The following is a 14,194-nucleotide window of genomic DNA, read 5'->3' on the forward strand; positions in this document are numbered from 1 at the left end:
ATTACAAATAAATAAAACAAATAAGTAAACATGGTTCTCTGAATGTTTGTCTTGTAATGACTGTGTTGTGAGCATAAAAGAAGTAAATATAATTTCACACAACACTGGTGAGAGGTTGTCACATAACATCACAACAATAGCATATCATTTTTCTTCAGAGAATTCTTTTGGCATGAAATTTAAAATATGATCACATAAATAAGCAACTTCCTCTGAACAGTTTGACTAATTCTTGCATGATTGGTTGCCATCAAAATGAAATTTCTGGATGGCATTAAAAATCCAAAACCTAAGTTAAAATTGCATTTGCTACATTGTTTATTTTAGACAAAGATTAGATCGGAGTTCGAGCCCGTGCCCACCAAATACACAGAAGATGCGGAAAGGTCAGGGAATGACCACCGCATATTCCCGGAGCAATATGGCCTTAGTTGCTAATGCTCCTAAAAACCAAATAACAAACAAACAAACAAACTTATGACATTGGTATTTCTATTAATACATATTAATAGTACACAGAAGCAAGTACATTGTTATGATTTCAGCTTATCATTTTTGTAGAGTGCACCTGATGATACTTCTTGGTGAAAACCAACATCAGAAGAGTATAACAGTTCGTAGCCTGTAATATAAAAATGAAAAACAAACTTAGAAATTTTTCACTGTTGAACATATTCTAGATCATTGCTTTTATACCTTCCTGGATCATCACTTTTATACCTTCCAGAAAGGTATGTTTATAATTGTATTAACTTACTAAAATTAATCTTATGTGATCTTATGTGGTTCAGAAGGATAAAGGTTTGAACAAAATGGTGAATCCCTTGACATAGAGGGCTGCTGTACTTCTTTGTGTATATCAAAGTTGATTTCATCAGTGTCTTCATCTTCATCAGAGTGAACAGAAAAATTGTCGGGTAGTTCAGCAATAGATAGTATTTCACTGTGAGGCATGGGACAAATTGCAGATGGTATATTTGGGTACCTCACTGTCCACTTTTTTTTCATTGTCATTCCTTTTCTAACAGGAGGTACCATATAGAAGGAAAAGTTTGTGACGTGATTTGTTGCCTCCCTCCATATCATGCACAACTGTGAAAGGCATAAAACCTCTCTTTTGATTCACTCACACATTGAGTTTTGATGAACAGGTAGTGCAGTGTGTGTGTGTGTGTGTGTGTGTGTGTGTGTGTGTGTGTGTGTGTGTGTGTGTGTGTGTGTGTGTAGCTCAGTTCTTGTCCTGGTCACCTACTTTACACCCAAAGTACAAGAAGTAGGCCTTTTTTATGGCTTGAGGATGCTTTTTTTTTTATGAGTTGAGGGATGCTTTCTTGAAACTAATGTGACGTCTCCACATATGTAACAGAAGTCATCCAGACTATTCATACAATTATGGGGCATATTAATCTTATACAACACAAATACTGCGCAAAAAGGTGGGAATCTCACAGAGAACAACCGTTAACTGAGAACAAATCATCCAGTACCTAGCCGTATTCAAGGATTAATGCAACAGAGTAGAAGATGCATTTGAGGCAACGACTTATCACATGATGTGGAGCAAGGCGACAGTTGCCAATCACATGATAAGAGCATGATCGTACTGAAACTGTGGTGTTGCCATGCATTTTGCTGAGAGCTGTATTTTATAATGCAGAGTAACTTGCTAATATGAGACCCCAAATATAATTTGAAAACAAGAGCCAATCGACAAATTTTAATGTGATTTTTGTGTTCAGAAGCATAAAATTAGTAAGATTTAAGTGTTGACTAGCATAATATATATGGATTTTATTATTTTAATTCAACAAAGCATTTAAATAAAAATTACTGGGGAAGGAGGAGAAATCTAAAATTCAATTCACTAAGTTTGCTACTTGATACTATTAAATGGACAGATATGGAAAACAGAATAGTGCCAAGCCTTTTTAAATTACTTACTATGCAAAATGTTAAATCTCAACAGACATGTCTAAGACACAAGTGAAAACAAACAAAACTTTTGAAGAAGAGAGCAAATAATGTAAACACGTACACATTTGTAAAAATAAAACAAATTGTTGTGATTTTTAGGGAATTTTAGTTCAGTCTGATTCATGCACGGTTTTTTTTTTTTTTTTTTTTTTAGGTAGGTTGCCATGAAAAAAACTGAAAAGAATGCATTGCACACCCTGAGAAATATGCAGACCCATGAGGTCCAGAAACCACAAGTTGAGAAGATTGCTCACAACAATGTTAACTAATTTTCAGAAGTAAAAAAAAAAAAAAGCTAAAATAAGGAATAAAATGATTTATATTATACCAGTTTAGCATATATGCTAGTGGACAACAGTCTGCATATTAATGAATATCTAGTTGAGGAAGATGAAGATCTTAAGGAAGGGGGATTTTATTTCCTGACAGCCACAACATATACCAGGTGTGGCCAACTTAATTTGTGATGCGATCTACTTTTTTTTCTTCAAAATGTGCCGAGATCTACCATCTCAAGAATTTCATTGCACATGGTTAAAAAAGTCAACACATATTGAAAAATGTTATTTATAAATTTTAAAATTAAATGCAATTCAGAATTCTTATTTTAAATTCATACATATTTAAATTTTTAATTTGTTTCATATCTAAGTAGACATTAAATGGATAAGAAATTTATTGAACAATGTCTTCATTTGTTTTAAAATTACTGAATCTAGTTTCAAAATCATCCACAACTTTCTCAATTTCAGAAACATTTCTCACTATTAAATTCAAAAACAGAATATTTTTGCAAATGATCTTGCATATTTGCAAAATGATCAAATTTTTTTCCTTTTAGGATCCTTAGCCATTGCCAAAAATTTATATTTATATGCATACATACTACTAATCATGTCACCCACATTTTTATTTTTTCCTTGTAATTCCAAATTCAGATCATTTAATTTACTGGTAAAATCTGCCAAAAAAGCCAGATCACAGAACCACTTTGTATCTTGTAGCTGCTGATAATCATCTCCCCTTTGATCAAGAAATTTTTCAATTTCATTCAGTAAATTTCGAAATCGCTGTAGAAACTTACTCCACCTCACATCTGTGTGTAATATCAGATGTGGTTCATTTTCATCGAGTTGCATTTTGAAAAGTCTCCTTTGAATAGATTGTCCTTTGATGGAATTCACAATTTTGAAAGCTATGTCCACAACACTTTTAGTATTTAATCTTTTGCTAAGCTAACACTTGTTAGTGGATGATACTCAAAAAATCTGGGAATTCGTCATTCTTTTGGCACAATGCGATGAATCCATTAAGATGCCCTGTCATAAAGGGGAATTTTAACTTTAGAAATATTGATTGGAATGGCGAAGGTAAAGATAGCCCACATGAGAAGCACGCAAAAGTTCAAAAAATTTACTGGTAAAAGTACTTTGCCGTAACGGCATTTGTATTGTTGCTCGCTCAGTAATCATACAGTGGGTGTTATCAGTCAGGAGTAGAAATTGAATCCCATGGGAGATTGAAACCCTCCCGAAGTTGAGTGGCTACCCTCACCTTTTTTCTTTAGAATCACCGGTGGACTAGTGGATAAATTGTTTATTAAGAAAAAAAAAGGCAAAGGTAAAGGAAGCCCACACAAGAAGCATGGCAAACTTCGAAAAAGTTTACCGGTGAAACTAGGTTACAAACATTTTTTACGATGCCAGAACTTCCAATATGACTCTGTTCGTGATTCAGTTAGTTAATTCAATTAGTGATTCTAAAGAAAAAAGGTCAGGTTACCCCCCCCTCCACTTCAGGAGGGTTTCAAACTCCCATGGGATTCAACTTCTACTCCAGACTGATAACACCCACCATCTGTTTACCGAGCGAGCAACAATTAAATGACATTACGGCAAAGTACTTTTACCGGCAAATTTCATTGAACTTTTGCCTGTTTTCTACAACAGCATGTCAGAGAGGTAATAAGAGGAAACAATACTCTTGATCTCATTATCAGCAGCAAGTCTTCATGCATTAAGAATCTGCAGGTAAAAGATTCTCTGGGTGGTAGTGATCACAGTGTGCTGATGTGGGATTTGCTTAAAGATATAACGAGTGTCAAGGGAAGGACTTTTGCTTTCAAAAGGGTGACTACAGCAGTCTCAGACAGTTTAAGTTCTACGCAGTAGGACCAACTGATGACACAAATTCTAAATGGGAAGAATGCAGGGAAGTAATCACAGAAGCACAGGTTGGAACATGGTATAAAAACACCTTATACTGAGCTCCGTTAATTAGTGTTACTCTTGTTCTTCAGATGGGAAAGACAACGGACTTAAGCGAGTTGGACAAAGGCCAAATTGTAATGGCCAGATGACTGGGTCAGAGCATATCCAAAATGGCACGGCTAGTGGGGGAGCCCACGGTCAGCTGTGGTTAGTACCTACCGAAAGTGGTCCAAGGAGGGAAAACCCACGAACTGCTGGCGAGGTGTTGGACGAAGATGGCTCATCAATGCTCAAGGTGAGCAAAGGCTCTCCTGGATGGTATGTGGCAAAGAAGGGCAACTGTAGCGCAACTGGCCAGTAACTGGAATGCTGGTGAAGGGAGTAATGTGTCACAATACACAGTACATCGAACCCTACTGAAAATGGGACTGCATAGCCACAGGCCACTCCAAGTGACCATGCTAACCAGGGTTCACTGGTCACAGTGCCTACAATGGGTACGTGAGTGAACCTTGAGTGATTGGAAGAAGGTCGTCTCGTCCGATGAATCATATTTCCTGTTGCACAATGTGGACGGCTGGGTACGTGTGTGTGTGTGTGTGTCATTTACCTGAGGAAGTGATGGTGCCTGGTGCACTGTGGGACGAAAACAAGCCAGTGGCAGCAGTGTCATGCTTTGGGCAATGTTCTGCTGGGATACTCTGGGTCCAGTCATCCATGTGCTGGGCACTCTGACATCTACCACCTACCTAAACATCATTGCTGACCAGGTACATCCTTTCATGGCAACGGTCTTCCCTTCTGGCAGAGCCATCTTTCAGCAGGATAATGCGGCATGCCATACCGCCCGGATTGTTCAAGACTGGTTTGCGGAACATGAGGAAGACAGGTATTACCCTGGCCTCCAAATTCCCCAGACATCAATCCCATCGAGCATCTGTGGTTTGTGTTGGAACAGCAACTCTGATCTGTGGTGTCTCAACCACGGACCTTACAGGAGTTAAAGGATCTGCTGGTTACGTGTTGGTACCAGATACCACAAGACACATTTAGAAATCTTGTAGCAGCCATGCTGGGTATGAGCTGTTTTGGCTGCACATGGAGGACCAACATCATATTAGGTAGATGGTCATAATGTTTTGGCTCATCGGTGTTAATAGACTAGTAAAGGATAACGAATGCTTAAAAAGCGGTACTCACCTTGAATTAATCTGTGATGGCTTACTTAGGCAGCGTGGTTAATATTTAGGTTGAATTGTTAAGTTGAATAAAATTAAAGGGAGGGGGAAGTGGGTAAGTGTTGACTGAGTTGAAATAGGCGCAAAAAAAATACTATTAATAGTATTATTAACACCAAACTCTCTTCCCGCTCTAATATAAAAAAACAACAGTTTATGGATTTACACAAACTCAGTAAAACTTCTAACGTTATTAGCATTAGTAGAGGCATATGATGCAAGAAAGCAAGCTTATTCAGCATCAGCCAAAAAAAAAAAAAAAAAACTCCACTCCCATTTCACCCCTCCGTTCGTTCGAAATACCTGTCCAGTTGAGCTTTAAATTTGTTTAGGCTATCAACTTCAACAACAAGTGATGGAAGTCGGTTCCACCAACCAACCACCCGCTGGCCAAAGGCAAATTTCCGCACATCTATCCGACATCCGTCCTTCCTCAATTTGAATTTATGCCCTCTGAGCTGATTATTCTGAGCAAGATGAAGAATCCCATTGGCATTGAGCATGCTCAAACCATTCAAAGCCTTATACACCTCTATCAGATCACCTCGCCGGTGCCTAGTCTCCAGACTCTGTAATTTGCAAAACTTAAGCCTTTCTTCGTAAGAGCAACCCTTTGTTCCATTCACTAATCTTGTTGCCCTTCTCTGTACCCGTTCCAGAAGCTCTACATCCTTCTTGTAATGAGGCCTCCAGACCTGTATACAGTACTCAAGATGTGGCCTAACCATTGCCTTATACAAGGGAATAATCACCTCCTTATCCCTGCTAGAAAAATTCCTGTATATCATTGACAAGACACCACGAGCTACTCTTGCAGCTCGTCTGCACTGCTCAGAGAACTTCATATCTGCCTGCACAATTACCCCCAGGTCCTTTTCATTCTCCACCACTGTCAGTGTAGTACCGCAGAGTTGATACGTTGCTCTGGGGTTACTGTTTCCCATATGTAGTACTTTACATTTGTCAATGTTAAACTTCATTTGCCACCTCTCAGCCCATCTGTTCAACCTTTCCAGATCCTGTTGCAGCAGCATAGCGTCAGTAGTGTCCTTAACGACCCTGCCAACCTTTGTATCATCTGCAAACTTGGACATTAAACTTGATATCCCATCATCAATATCATTCATAAACACCGAAAACAACAACGGACCCAACACTGAACCTTGAGGAACTCCACTAATAACATTAGTCCACGTTGAGCAGTGTCCATTGATTACCACTCTCTGTCTTCTGCCACTCAACCATCCCCTTATCCATAGCAGCAATTTGCCTCCAATGCCACACTGCTCCAATTTGTGCAGCAGTCTTCCATGTGCAACAGTATCAAAAGCCTTTCTAAGATCCAAATATATAATATCAAAGTTATTCCCTGCATCCAGTTCTTTTGTGACTACATCATAGTATCCAATCAAATTGGTCAGGCAAGACCTGCCCTTAACAAAACCATGCTGCATCTGAGCTATAACTGAATTCTTGTCTAGATGTTCCTGCAGTGCTTCTTTAACCAGTGCCTCCATTAATTTACCTGGAACAGAAGTTAAACTAACAGGTCTATAATTACTTGTGTCAGCCTTTGATCCTCCTTTGTGAATTGGGGTTACATTTGCACATCTCCAGTCTATGGGTACCTCCCCTGAGTCCAAAGAAGCTCTCATAATTATGGCTAGGGGTTTGCATGCCTCCTTTAATATAACTGGATAGATCCCATCCACCCCAGGTGCCTTTTTTATGTTTATCCTTAACAATCTCTCCTTCACTTTCCTCTCAGTTATTACAAAATCATCCAGCTCACTGCCAATGTTTACTTTACCTACATCATTCTCCTTCCTGAATAACTCCTCATGCGTGAATGTAGATGCAAAATACTCATTTAGATTGTTAGCCACCTGAGCAGGATCCTCAACTGTTGAACCATCAATATCCAGTGGACCAATCTGATTCATCCCTTTCCTTCTCGAGTTCAAATATGTAAAGAACTCTTTTCTGTTTTTCTTTGCATCCTTTGCCAAGGATTTTTCGTAGTCTGCCTTTGCCTGCCTAATCTCCTTTGTGACTTGGTTACAGACCAACTTATATCTATCATAGGCTTCCATGTCACCCATAAAGCTCACAAAGGAGACACGATTGTTATAATAGATAAAGATATCTACACCGAAAAATTATAATCCAACTTAGCAGATCCAAATACATACATAAATGAAAATAACCATAACATCACAAAACTTAAAAACAAACTCAACATAATTCTCAGGAAACTCAGGCAAAATAAGGAAATCAACCTTTCCACACTACAGCAAATCAGAATCCATAATAACATTCTCCCCCACATGTTTGGGATCATTAAGTTACACAAAACCGACCATCCTTTTAAGACCAATTGTTTCATACAGCAAATCAGCTTTCACTAATTTATCCTAATTTCTGGTCAAAATTATAACCCCTCTTACTAAATTTTCCACATTCAAGATCAATAACACCAATCAAGCTTTTCAAAAAATCAATAATATTACAATATCCGATACAGACATCTTAGCTTCCTATGACGTCACTTCTTTCTATACTAATGTCCACATCCCATTTACTTTACAAGCCTTATGCAAGTTTTTAGAAACAGACTATACCTTAACGAAACATACCTCCCTTTCTATAGACCATATTCTCGAGCTCACCACCCTTCTATTAGAGGCAAGATATTTTAGATTTCACAAAAAAATTTTTCAACAAATATTTGGCTTACCAATGGGCCTAGGCATTTCACTCCCATTGTCCAAAATTTACCTACTCGCCACTGAGAGCCAAATTCTACACCCCCTTTCCCCCTGAACTAAAACTATACATGCGCTACGACAACGACATTCTTGTAATAGGCAACAGATCCATCATTGATAACCTCTTCATAAAACTCAACTCTATACACATCAGACTTAAATTCACCCTTGAAATTGGACAAAACAATCAGATAAATTTCCTCAATCCCACTATCTATATAACAGGCACAAAATTAAATACGAAAATTTTCATAAAAAATACAAACACCGGTAAATACCTACATTTTGCCTCTCATCACCCCCTAAACACTAAAAAAGCAGTTTTATATAATCAAATTCATAATGCACTAAAGTACAGCTCCTCACCAACCAACCTTTATAACGAAATCCAATATCTCACTGACAAATTTATATCCAGAGGTTACCCCCACCAACTTATTTTAAACACAATCTCCATTGCTAAAAATAAAATTAAACTTAACAATCCAACCAAAGACAACAATAAAACAAACATCCGCATAGTCCTCCCTTATCACAATGAACTCGTAGGACAGTTCCGCCGTCTATTTAACGACACTGATATCTCCCTTGTTTTTTCCACCTACATACAACAAATTAGGATCCTTCTTCAGCTCCTATAAAGACACACACAAATATCCTACAAACAACCTCAATAATATAATATACCTCATTAATTGTCAACCAAACTGTAATACATGTTACATCGGAAGTACTACTACCAAATTTGGCTCATCAAAAACATCCAACACCCGTGCATACTATCATTTCTATAGTCTCATGTCTAACTAATCTGTTACAGAACCATCCCCCTCATTGACTCTGCCATTTCCATCATTAAACTAAAATCCAGCTACAGAATACTTCAATATGAAGCCCTAGCTATTGAATGGTACCGGCACCGCTCAAACCTTAAAATTCTAAATTCCAAACTCCCCTTCAATCTTTCCCCAATTTGGAACCTCTCGCGATTAAAGTTCCCACATGTCAAAAAAGGCATCATGAGAGTATAATTTATTTCTTAAATACCATGCGCATTCACTCTCCGCACATTGCCAACTGAGGACGTTTTAAACAACGAAAGTCCCCGTAATGACTATTGTCTTCACACTGTATTCCCCTATTTAGTATTCAATTATTCTTTTGCTTCTTTACTTCAATGATAACCAAGGATTGGATGTGTATGCTTCTGTTTCCTTGCGCCTATTTTAACTCAGTCAACACTTACCTACTTCCCCCCTTTTAATTTTATTCAACTTAACAATTCAACCTAAATATTAACCACGCTGCCTAAGAAACAGATTAATTCAAGATGAGTACCACTTTTTAAGCATTCGCTATCCTTTACTTGTATATAATAACATAATTTTAAATTATCATAAATAGCACTTAATACTATAAACAGCCACAAGTGGGAGAAGTTTTAACTTATCAATCCCATTCCCCTTCCCCCATCTTCGTATGTTTAAAAGAAGTTAATACAGCTAGAAAAAATAAGTTATGAAACTTACGTGCTTCCTTTCTTTAGAAAATCTACAGCATCATTAATCTTTTCTAGTGACAATGTATGAGTTATCATCTCATTTATCATCAATTTTCCATTCATATATAAATCTACCAAATGAGGTATATCATCTCGAGTTTTCATACCTACAGCAGGAAAAGGAAAAACCAGAAATCAGGATGTGCATAAATTAGCCATGGAAATCTGTCCAACTTTTCACATCAAAACATAATATAATAGAAATCTTTATTGTGAATAATAAAACACATATATAACTCAATCAGTATTCTCTTTAAACTGCTGAACCTGTGAAAGTTAATATTCATATTAAAAAGCAAAAAGAGAAAGACAGACAGAAAGAAATATTTTCTTCTATCCAATCTACTGATCAATTATCTTTCCTTAACTTTAGTACTTATTTAGTTGGTGTGACCTGAATGCAGGATATTTCGGAGACTGCTGGGAGTCATTGCGGTACAAGTAAACACATGGGCTGTGTTAGGGTAGCTAAGAATAGAAACAGGTGCATGTATACCTGCGTGTACACCAATGCTAGGAGTTTGGTAAATAAATTTGATGAATTTGAGGTATTGCTCAAAACATCAAAGGCAGATATTGTTGGGATATCAGAGACGTGGTGTCACACAGATATAAGTAATGCGGAACTGGAATTTGGGGAATACAATGTGTATAGAAAGGATAGACAGGACAGGAGGGGAGGAGGGGTTATGCTATTAATTAAGAAACACATAAAGTCCAAGGAAGTGAAGCCAGTTGACATCGATGGACAGGGCAGTGTCGAGTCAGTTTGGTGTGACATAAGCATAGGGAAATCAAAAGTGAGAGTAGGATTGTGCTATAGGCCTAATGACTCTGATGAGTATAATAAGATATTGTACAAGGAAATAGAGTGGGCCAGTAAATCAGAGAGTCTTATAATGGGGGATTTTAATTTCGCAGATATTGACTGGAATTTGTGGGTTGGTCACTCGCACACTAGCAAGGCTTTTGTGGATTTATTGGATGATTGTTTTCTACATCAGAATATTCGTGAGGCAACAAGAGGGAGCAATACTCTTGATCTGATTATCAGTAGTGATTCTTCATGCATTAAGAATCTGCAGGTAAATGAACCACTGGGTGGCAGTGATCACAGTGTGTTGAAGTGGGATTTACTCAAGGAGGTAACTACCATCAGAGGTAAAGGGAAGGGTTTTTGTTTTCGTAAAGGCGACTATGATGGTCTGAGACAGTATTTAAATTCTATACAGTGGGACCAACTGATGATGTTACCAACAGCAAACTTAAAATGGGAGGCATTCAAGGAACTAATCTTGGAGGCTACCAGGCTTTACATACCAACTAAGAAATATTGTTCAAGGTTTAGGCCTAAATGGTTGTCAGATGAACTAATGAGACATGTGGCAGAGAAGAAAAATGCATGGGATACATACAAATTAATGGGTGACATGGAAGCCTATGATAGATATAAGTTGGTCTGTAACCAAGTCACAAAGGAGATTAGGCAGGCAAAGGCAGACTATGAAAAATCCTTGGCAAAGGATGCAAAGAAAAACAGAAAAGAGTTCTTTACATATTTAAACTCAAGAAGGAAAGGGATGAATCAGATTGGTCCACTGGATATTGATGGTTCAACAGTTGAGGATCCTGCTCAGGTGGCTAACAATTTAAACGAGTATTTTGCATCTACATTCACGCATGAGGAGTTATTCAGGAAGGAGAATGATGTAGGTAAAGTAAACATTGGCAGTGAGCTGGATGATTTTGTAATAACTGAGAGCAAAGTGGAGGAGAGATTGTTGAGGATAAACATAAAAAAAGGCACCTGGGGTGGATGGGATCTATCCAGTTATATTAAAGGAGGCAGCAAAGGAAGTAAGCAAGCCTCTAGCCATAATTATGAGAGCTTCTTTGGACTCAGGGGAGGTACCCATAGACTGGAGATGTGCAAATGTAACCCCAATTCACAAAGGAGGATCAAAGGCTGACACAAGTAATTATAGACCTGTTAGTTTAACTTCTGTTCCAGGTAAATTAATGGAGGCACTGGTTAAAGAAGCACTGCAGGATCATCTAGACAAGAATTCAGTTATAGCTCAGACGCAGCATGGTTTTGTTAAGGGCAGGTCTTGCCTGACCAATTTGATTGGATACTATGATGTAGTCACAAAAGAACTGGATGCAGGGAATAACTTTGATATTATATATTTGGATCTTAGAAAGGCTTTTGATACTGTTGCACATGGAAGACTGCTGCACAAATTGGAGCAGTGTGGCATTGGAGGCAAATTGCTGCTATGGATAAGGGGATGGTTGAGTGGCAGAAGACAGAGAGTGGTAATCAATGGACACTGCTCAACGTGGACTAATGTTATTAGTGGAGTTCCTCAGGGTTCAGTGTTGGGTCCGTTGTTGTTTTCGGTGTTTATGAATGATATTGATGATGGGATATCAAGTTTAATGTCCAAGTTTGCAGATGATACAAAGGTTGGCAGGGTTGTTAAGGACACTACTGACGCTATGCTGCTTCAACAGGATCTGGAAAGGTTGAACAGATGGGCTGAGAGGTGGCAAATGAAGTTTAACATTGACAAATGTAAAGTACTACATATGGGAAACAGTAACCCCAGAGCAACGTATCAACTCTGCGGTACTACACTGACAGTGGTGGAGAATGAAAAGGACCTGGGGATAATTGTGCAGGCAGATATGAAGTTCTCTGAGCAGTGCAGACGAGCTGCAAGAGTAGCTCATGGTGTCTTGTCAATGATAAAGAGGAATTTTTCTAGCAGGGATAAGGAGGTGATTATTCCCTTGTATAAGGCAATGGTTAGGCCACATCTTGAGTACTGTATACAGGTCTGGAGGCCTCATTTCAGGAAGGATGTGGAGCTGCTGGAACGGGTACAGAGAAGGGCAACAAGATTAGTGAATGGAACAAAGGGGTGCTCTTACGAAGAAAGGCTTAAGTTTTGCAAATTACAGAGTCTGGAGACTAGGCACCGGAGAGGTGATCTGATAGAGGTGTATAAGGCTTTGAATGGTTTGAGCATGCTCAATGCCAATGGGATTCTTCATCTTGCTCAGAATAATCAGCTCAGAGGGCATAAATTCAAATTGAGGAAGGACGGATGTCGGATAGATGTGCGGAAATTTGCCTTTGGCCAGCGGGTGGTTGGTTGGTGGAACCGACTTCCATCACTTGTTGTTGAAGTTGATAGCCTAAACAAATTTAAAGCTCAACTGGACAGGTATTTCGAACGAACGGAGGGGTGAAATGGGAGTGGTGTGTGTTTTTTTTTTTTTTTTTTTTTGGCTGATGCTGAATAAGCTTGCTTTCTTGCATCATATGCCTCTACTAATGCTAATGCTAAGAAAAAAAAAATTATCCCAATGCTTAGTTCGTCAACTCTTTCAAATCCCTACACAAATAAAACTACAGTCTTTCCCTACAGGAGTACTTTCCTATGCCAGTAACTAACCTTGCTGATTTTTGCTGCACCTTTTCCAGCAGATCCACATCCATCCTGAAATGTCTCCAAAACTGTTTATAATACCAAAGTTATGGCCTAATAAATGCTTTATATAATAAAATAATGAGAGCATTGTATCAAACAAAATTCTTTATGTCGGAGATATACCAGACTGTATTTTAAACTGTCATTTTTCAGCACAATAAAATCATTTATTGGGGTCTTGTTGAAGCAGTATATCATAGTCATTATCATTAACTACCTGCAAGCCTTTGCTTTACAAAGCATATTTGATTCTAGAAAGAAAAAAAACTTTATTATAACTAAATGATTATAAATTGTAACTAATTAATTATGCTAATTTAATTAAATAATTATTTAATGACATTAACAAATCCGAAGTCTTTGGGAAAAATGCCCCTATCTGTGAATAATACATAACTAGTAACAAAATTTTTAACATGAATAAAGACTAAATCACATTAATGTTTTAAAATGTGGTTATTTATTATCCACAGAAGAATGGGACACAGTTCCTAGAAACATCTGGATTTATTGGGTTATTATGTTAATTTAACTAAAGTTACAATTTATATTCATTCAATGTATTTTATGTACAGTGTTTTCCCTAGGATCAGTTGCTGCTGATTGTCCTTCAACTCTCTTATATTGAATGAAAATTAATAATTTGGGCAAATTAAAAAGAAAAAAACAAATGAATATTTATTAATTTATTATACATTATCAAAACTTCTTGAATATGTGTTTTTGTTCACAGTATTGGCTCAAATTTTGTATCTATAAAAAGAAATCATATATTATTTCAAAAATAAATCATATATTTAAAAAAACCTCAACCAGGAATCAAGTTAATGATATTAATTAGAATTAGAGTTTTTTAAATATGAAATAAGTAATTAATGCAAATGACTATCCAATATTTATTATTTCAGGTATGTGATGAAATCTGGATGTGGGTTTTTTTTTT

The 14,194-nt window shown here is 37.4% G+C and overlaps 1 protein-coding gene across 1 annotated transcript in view; it reads right to left on the reverse strand.

The window, feature by feature from the left end:
• Positions 1 to 475: 475 nt before the first annotated feature.
• LOC150081763 (alcohol dehydrogenase class-3-like) overlaps positions 476 to 14,194 on the reverse strand; it is a 97,490-nt gene continuing 83,771 nt past the window's right edge. The window contains exons 10-11 of the mRNA XM_090379625.1: positions 9,720 to 9,858; positions 476 to 622 (exon numbers count right to left, since the gene is read on the reverse strand). Of these exons, the coding sequence (XP_090235751.1) occupies positions 598 to 622; positions 9,720 to 9,858 (164 nt within the window). The 3' untranslated portion in view covers positions 476 to 597. The remainder of the gene's footprint in view (positions 623 to 9,719; positions 9,859 to 14,194) is intronic.

Source organism: Mastigoproctus giganteus, chromosome 8, assembly GCF_048544385.1.
Source record: "Mastigoproctus giganteus isolate SK-2022 chromosome 8, ASM4854438v1, whole genome shotgun sequence".
In the NCBI taxonomy this organism is placed as follows: Eukaryota; Metazoa; Arthropoda; class Arachnida; order Uropygi; family Thelyphonidae; genus Mastigoproctus; species Mastigoproctus giganteus.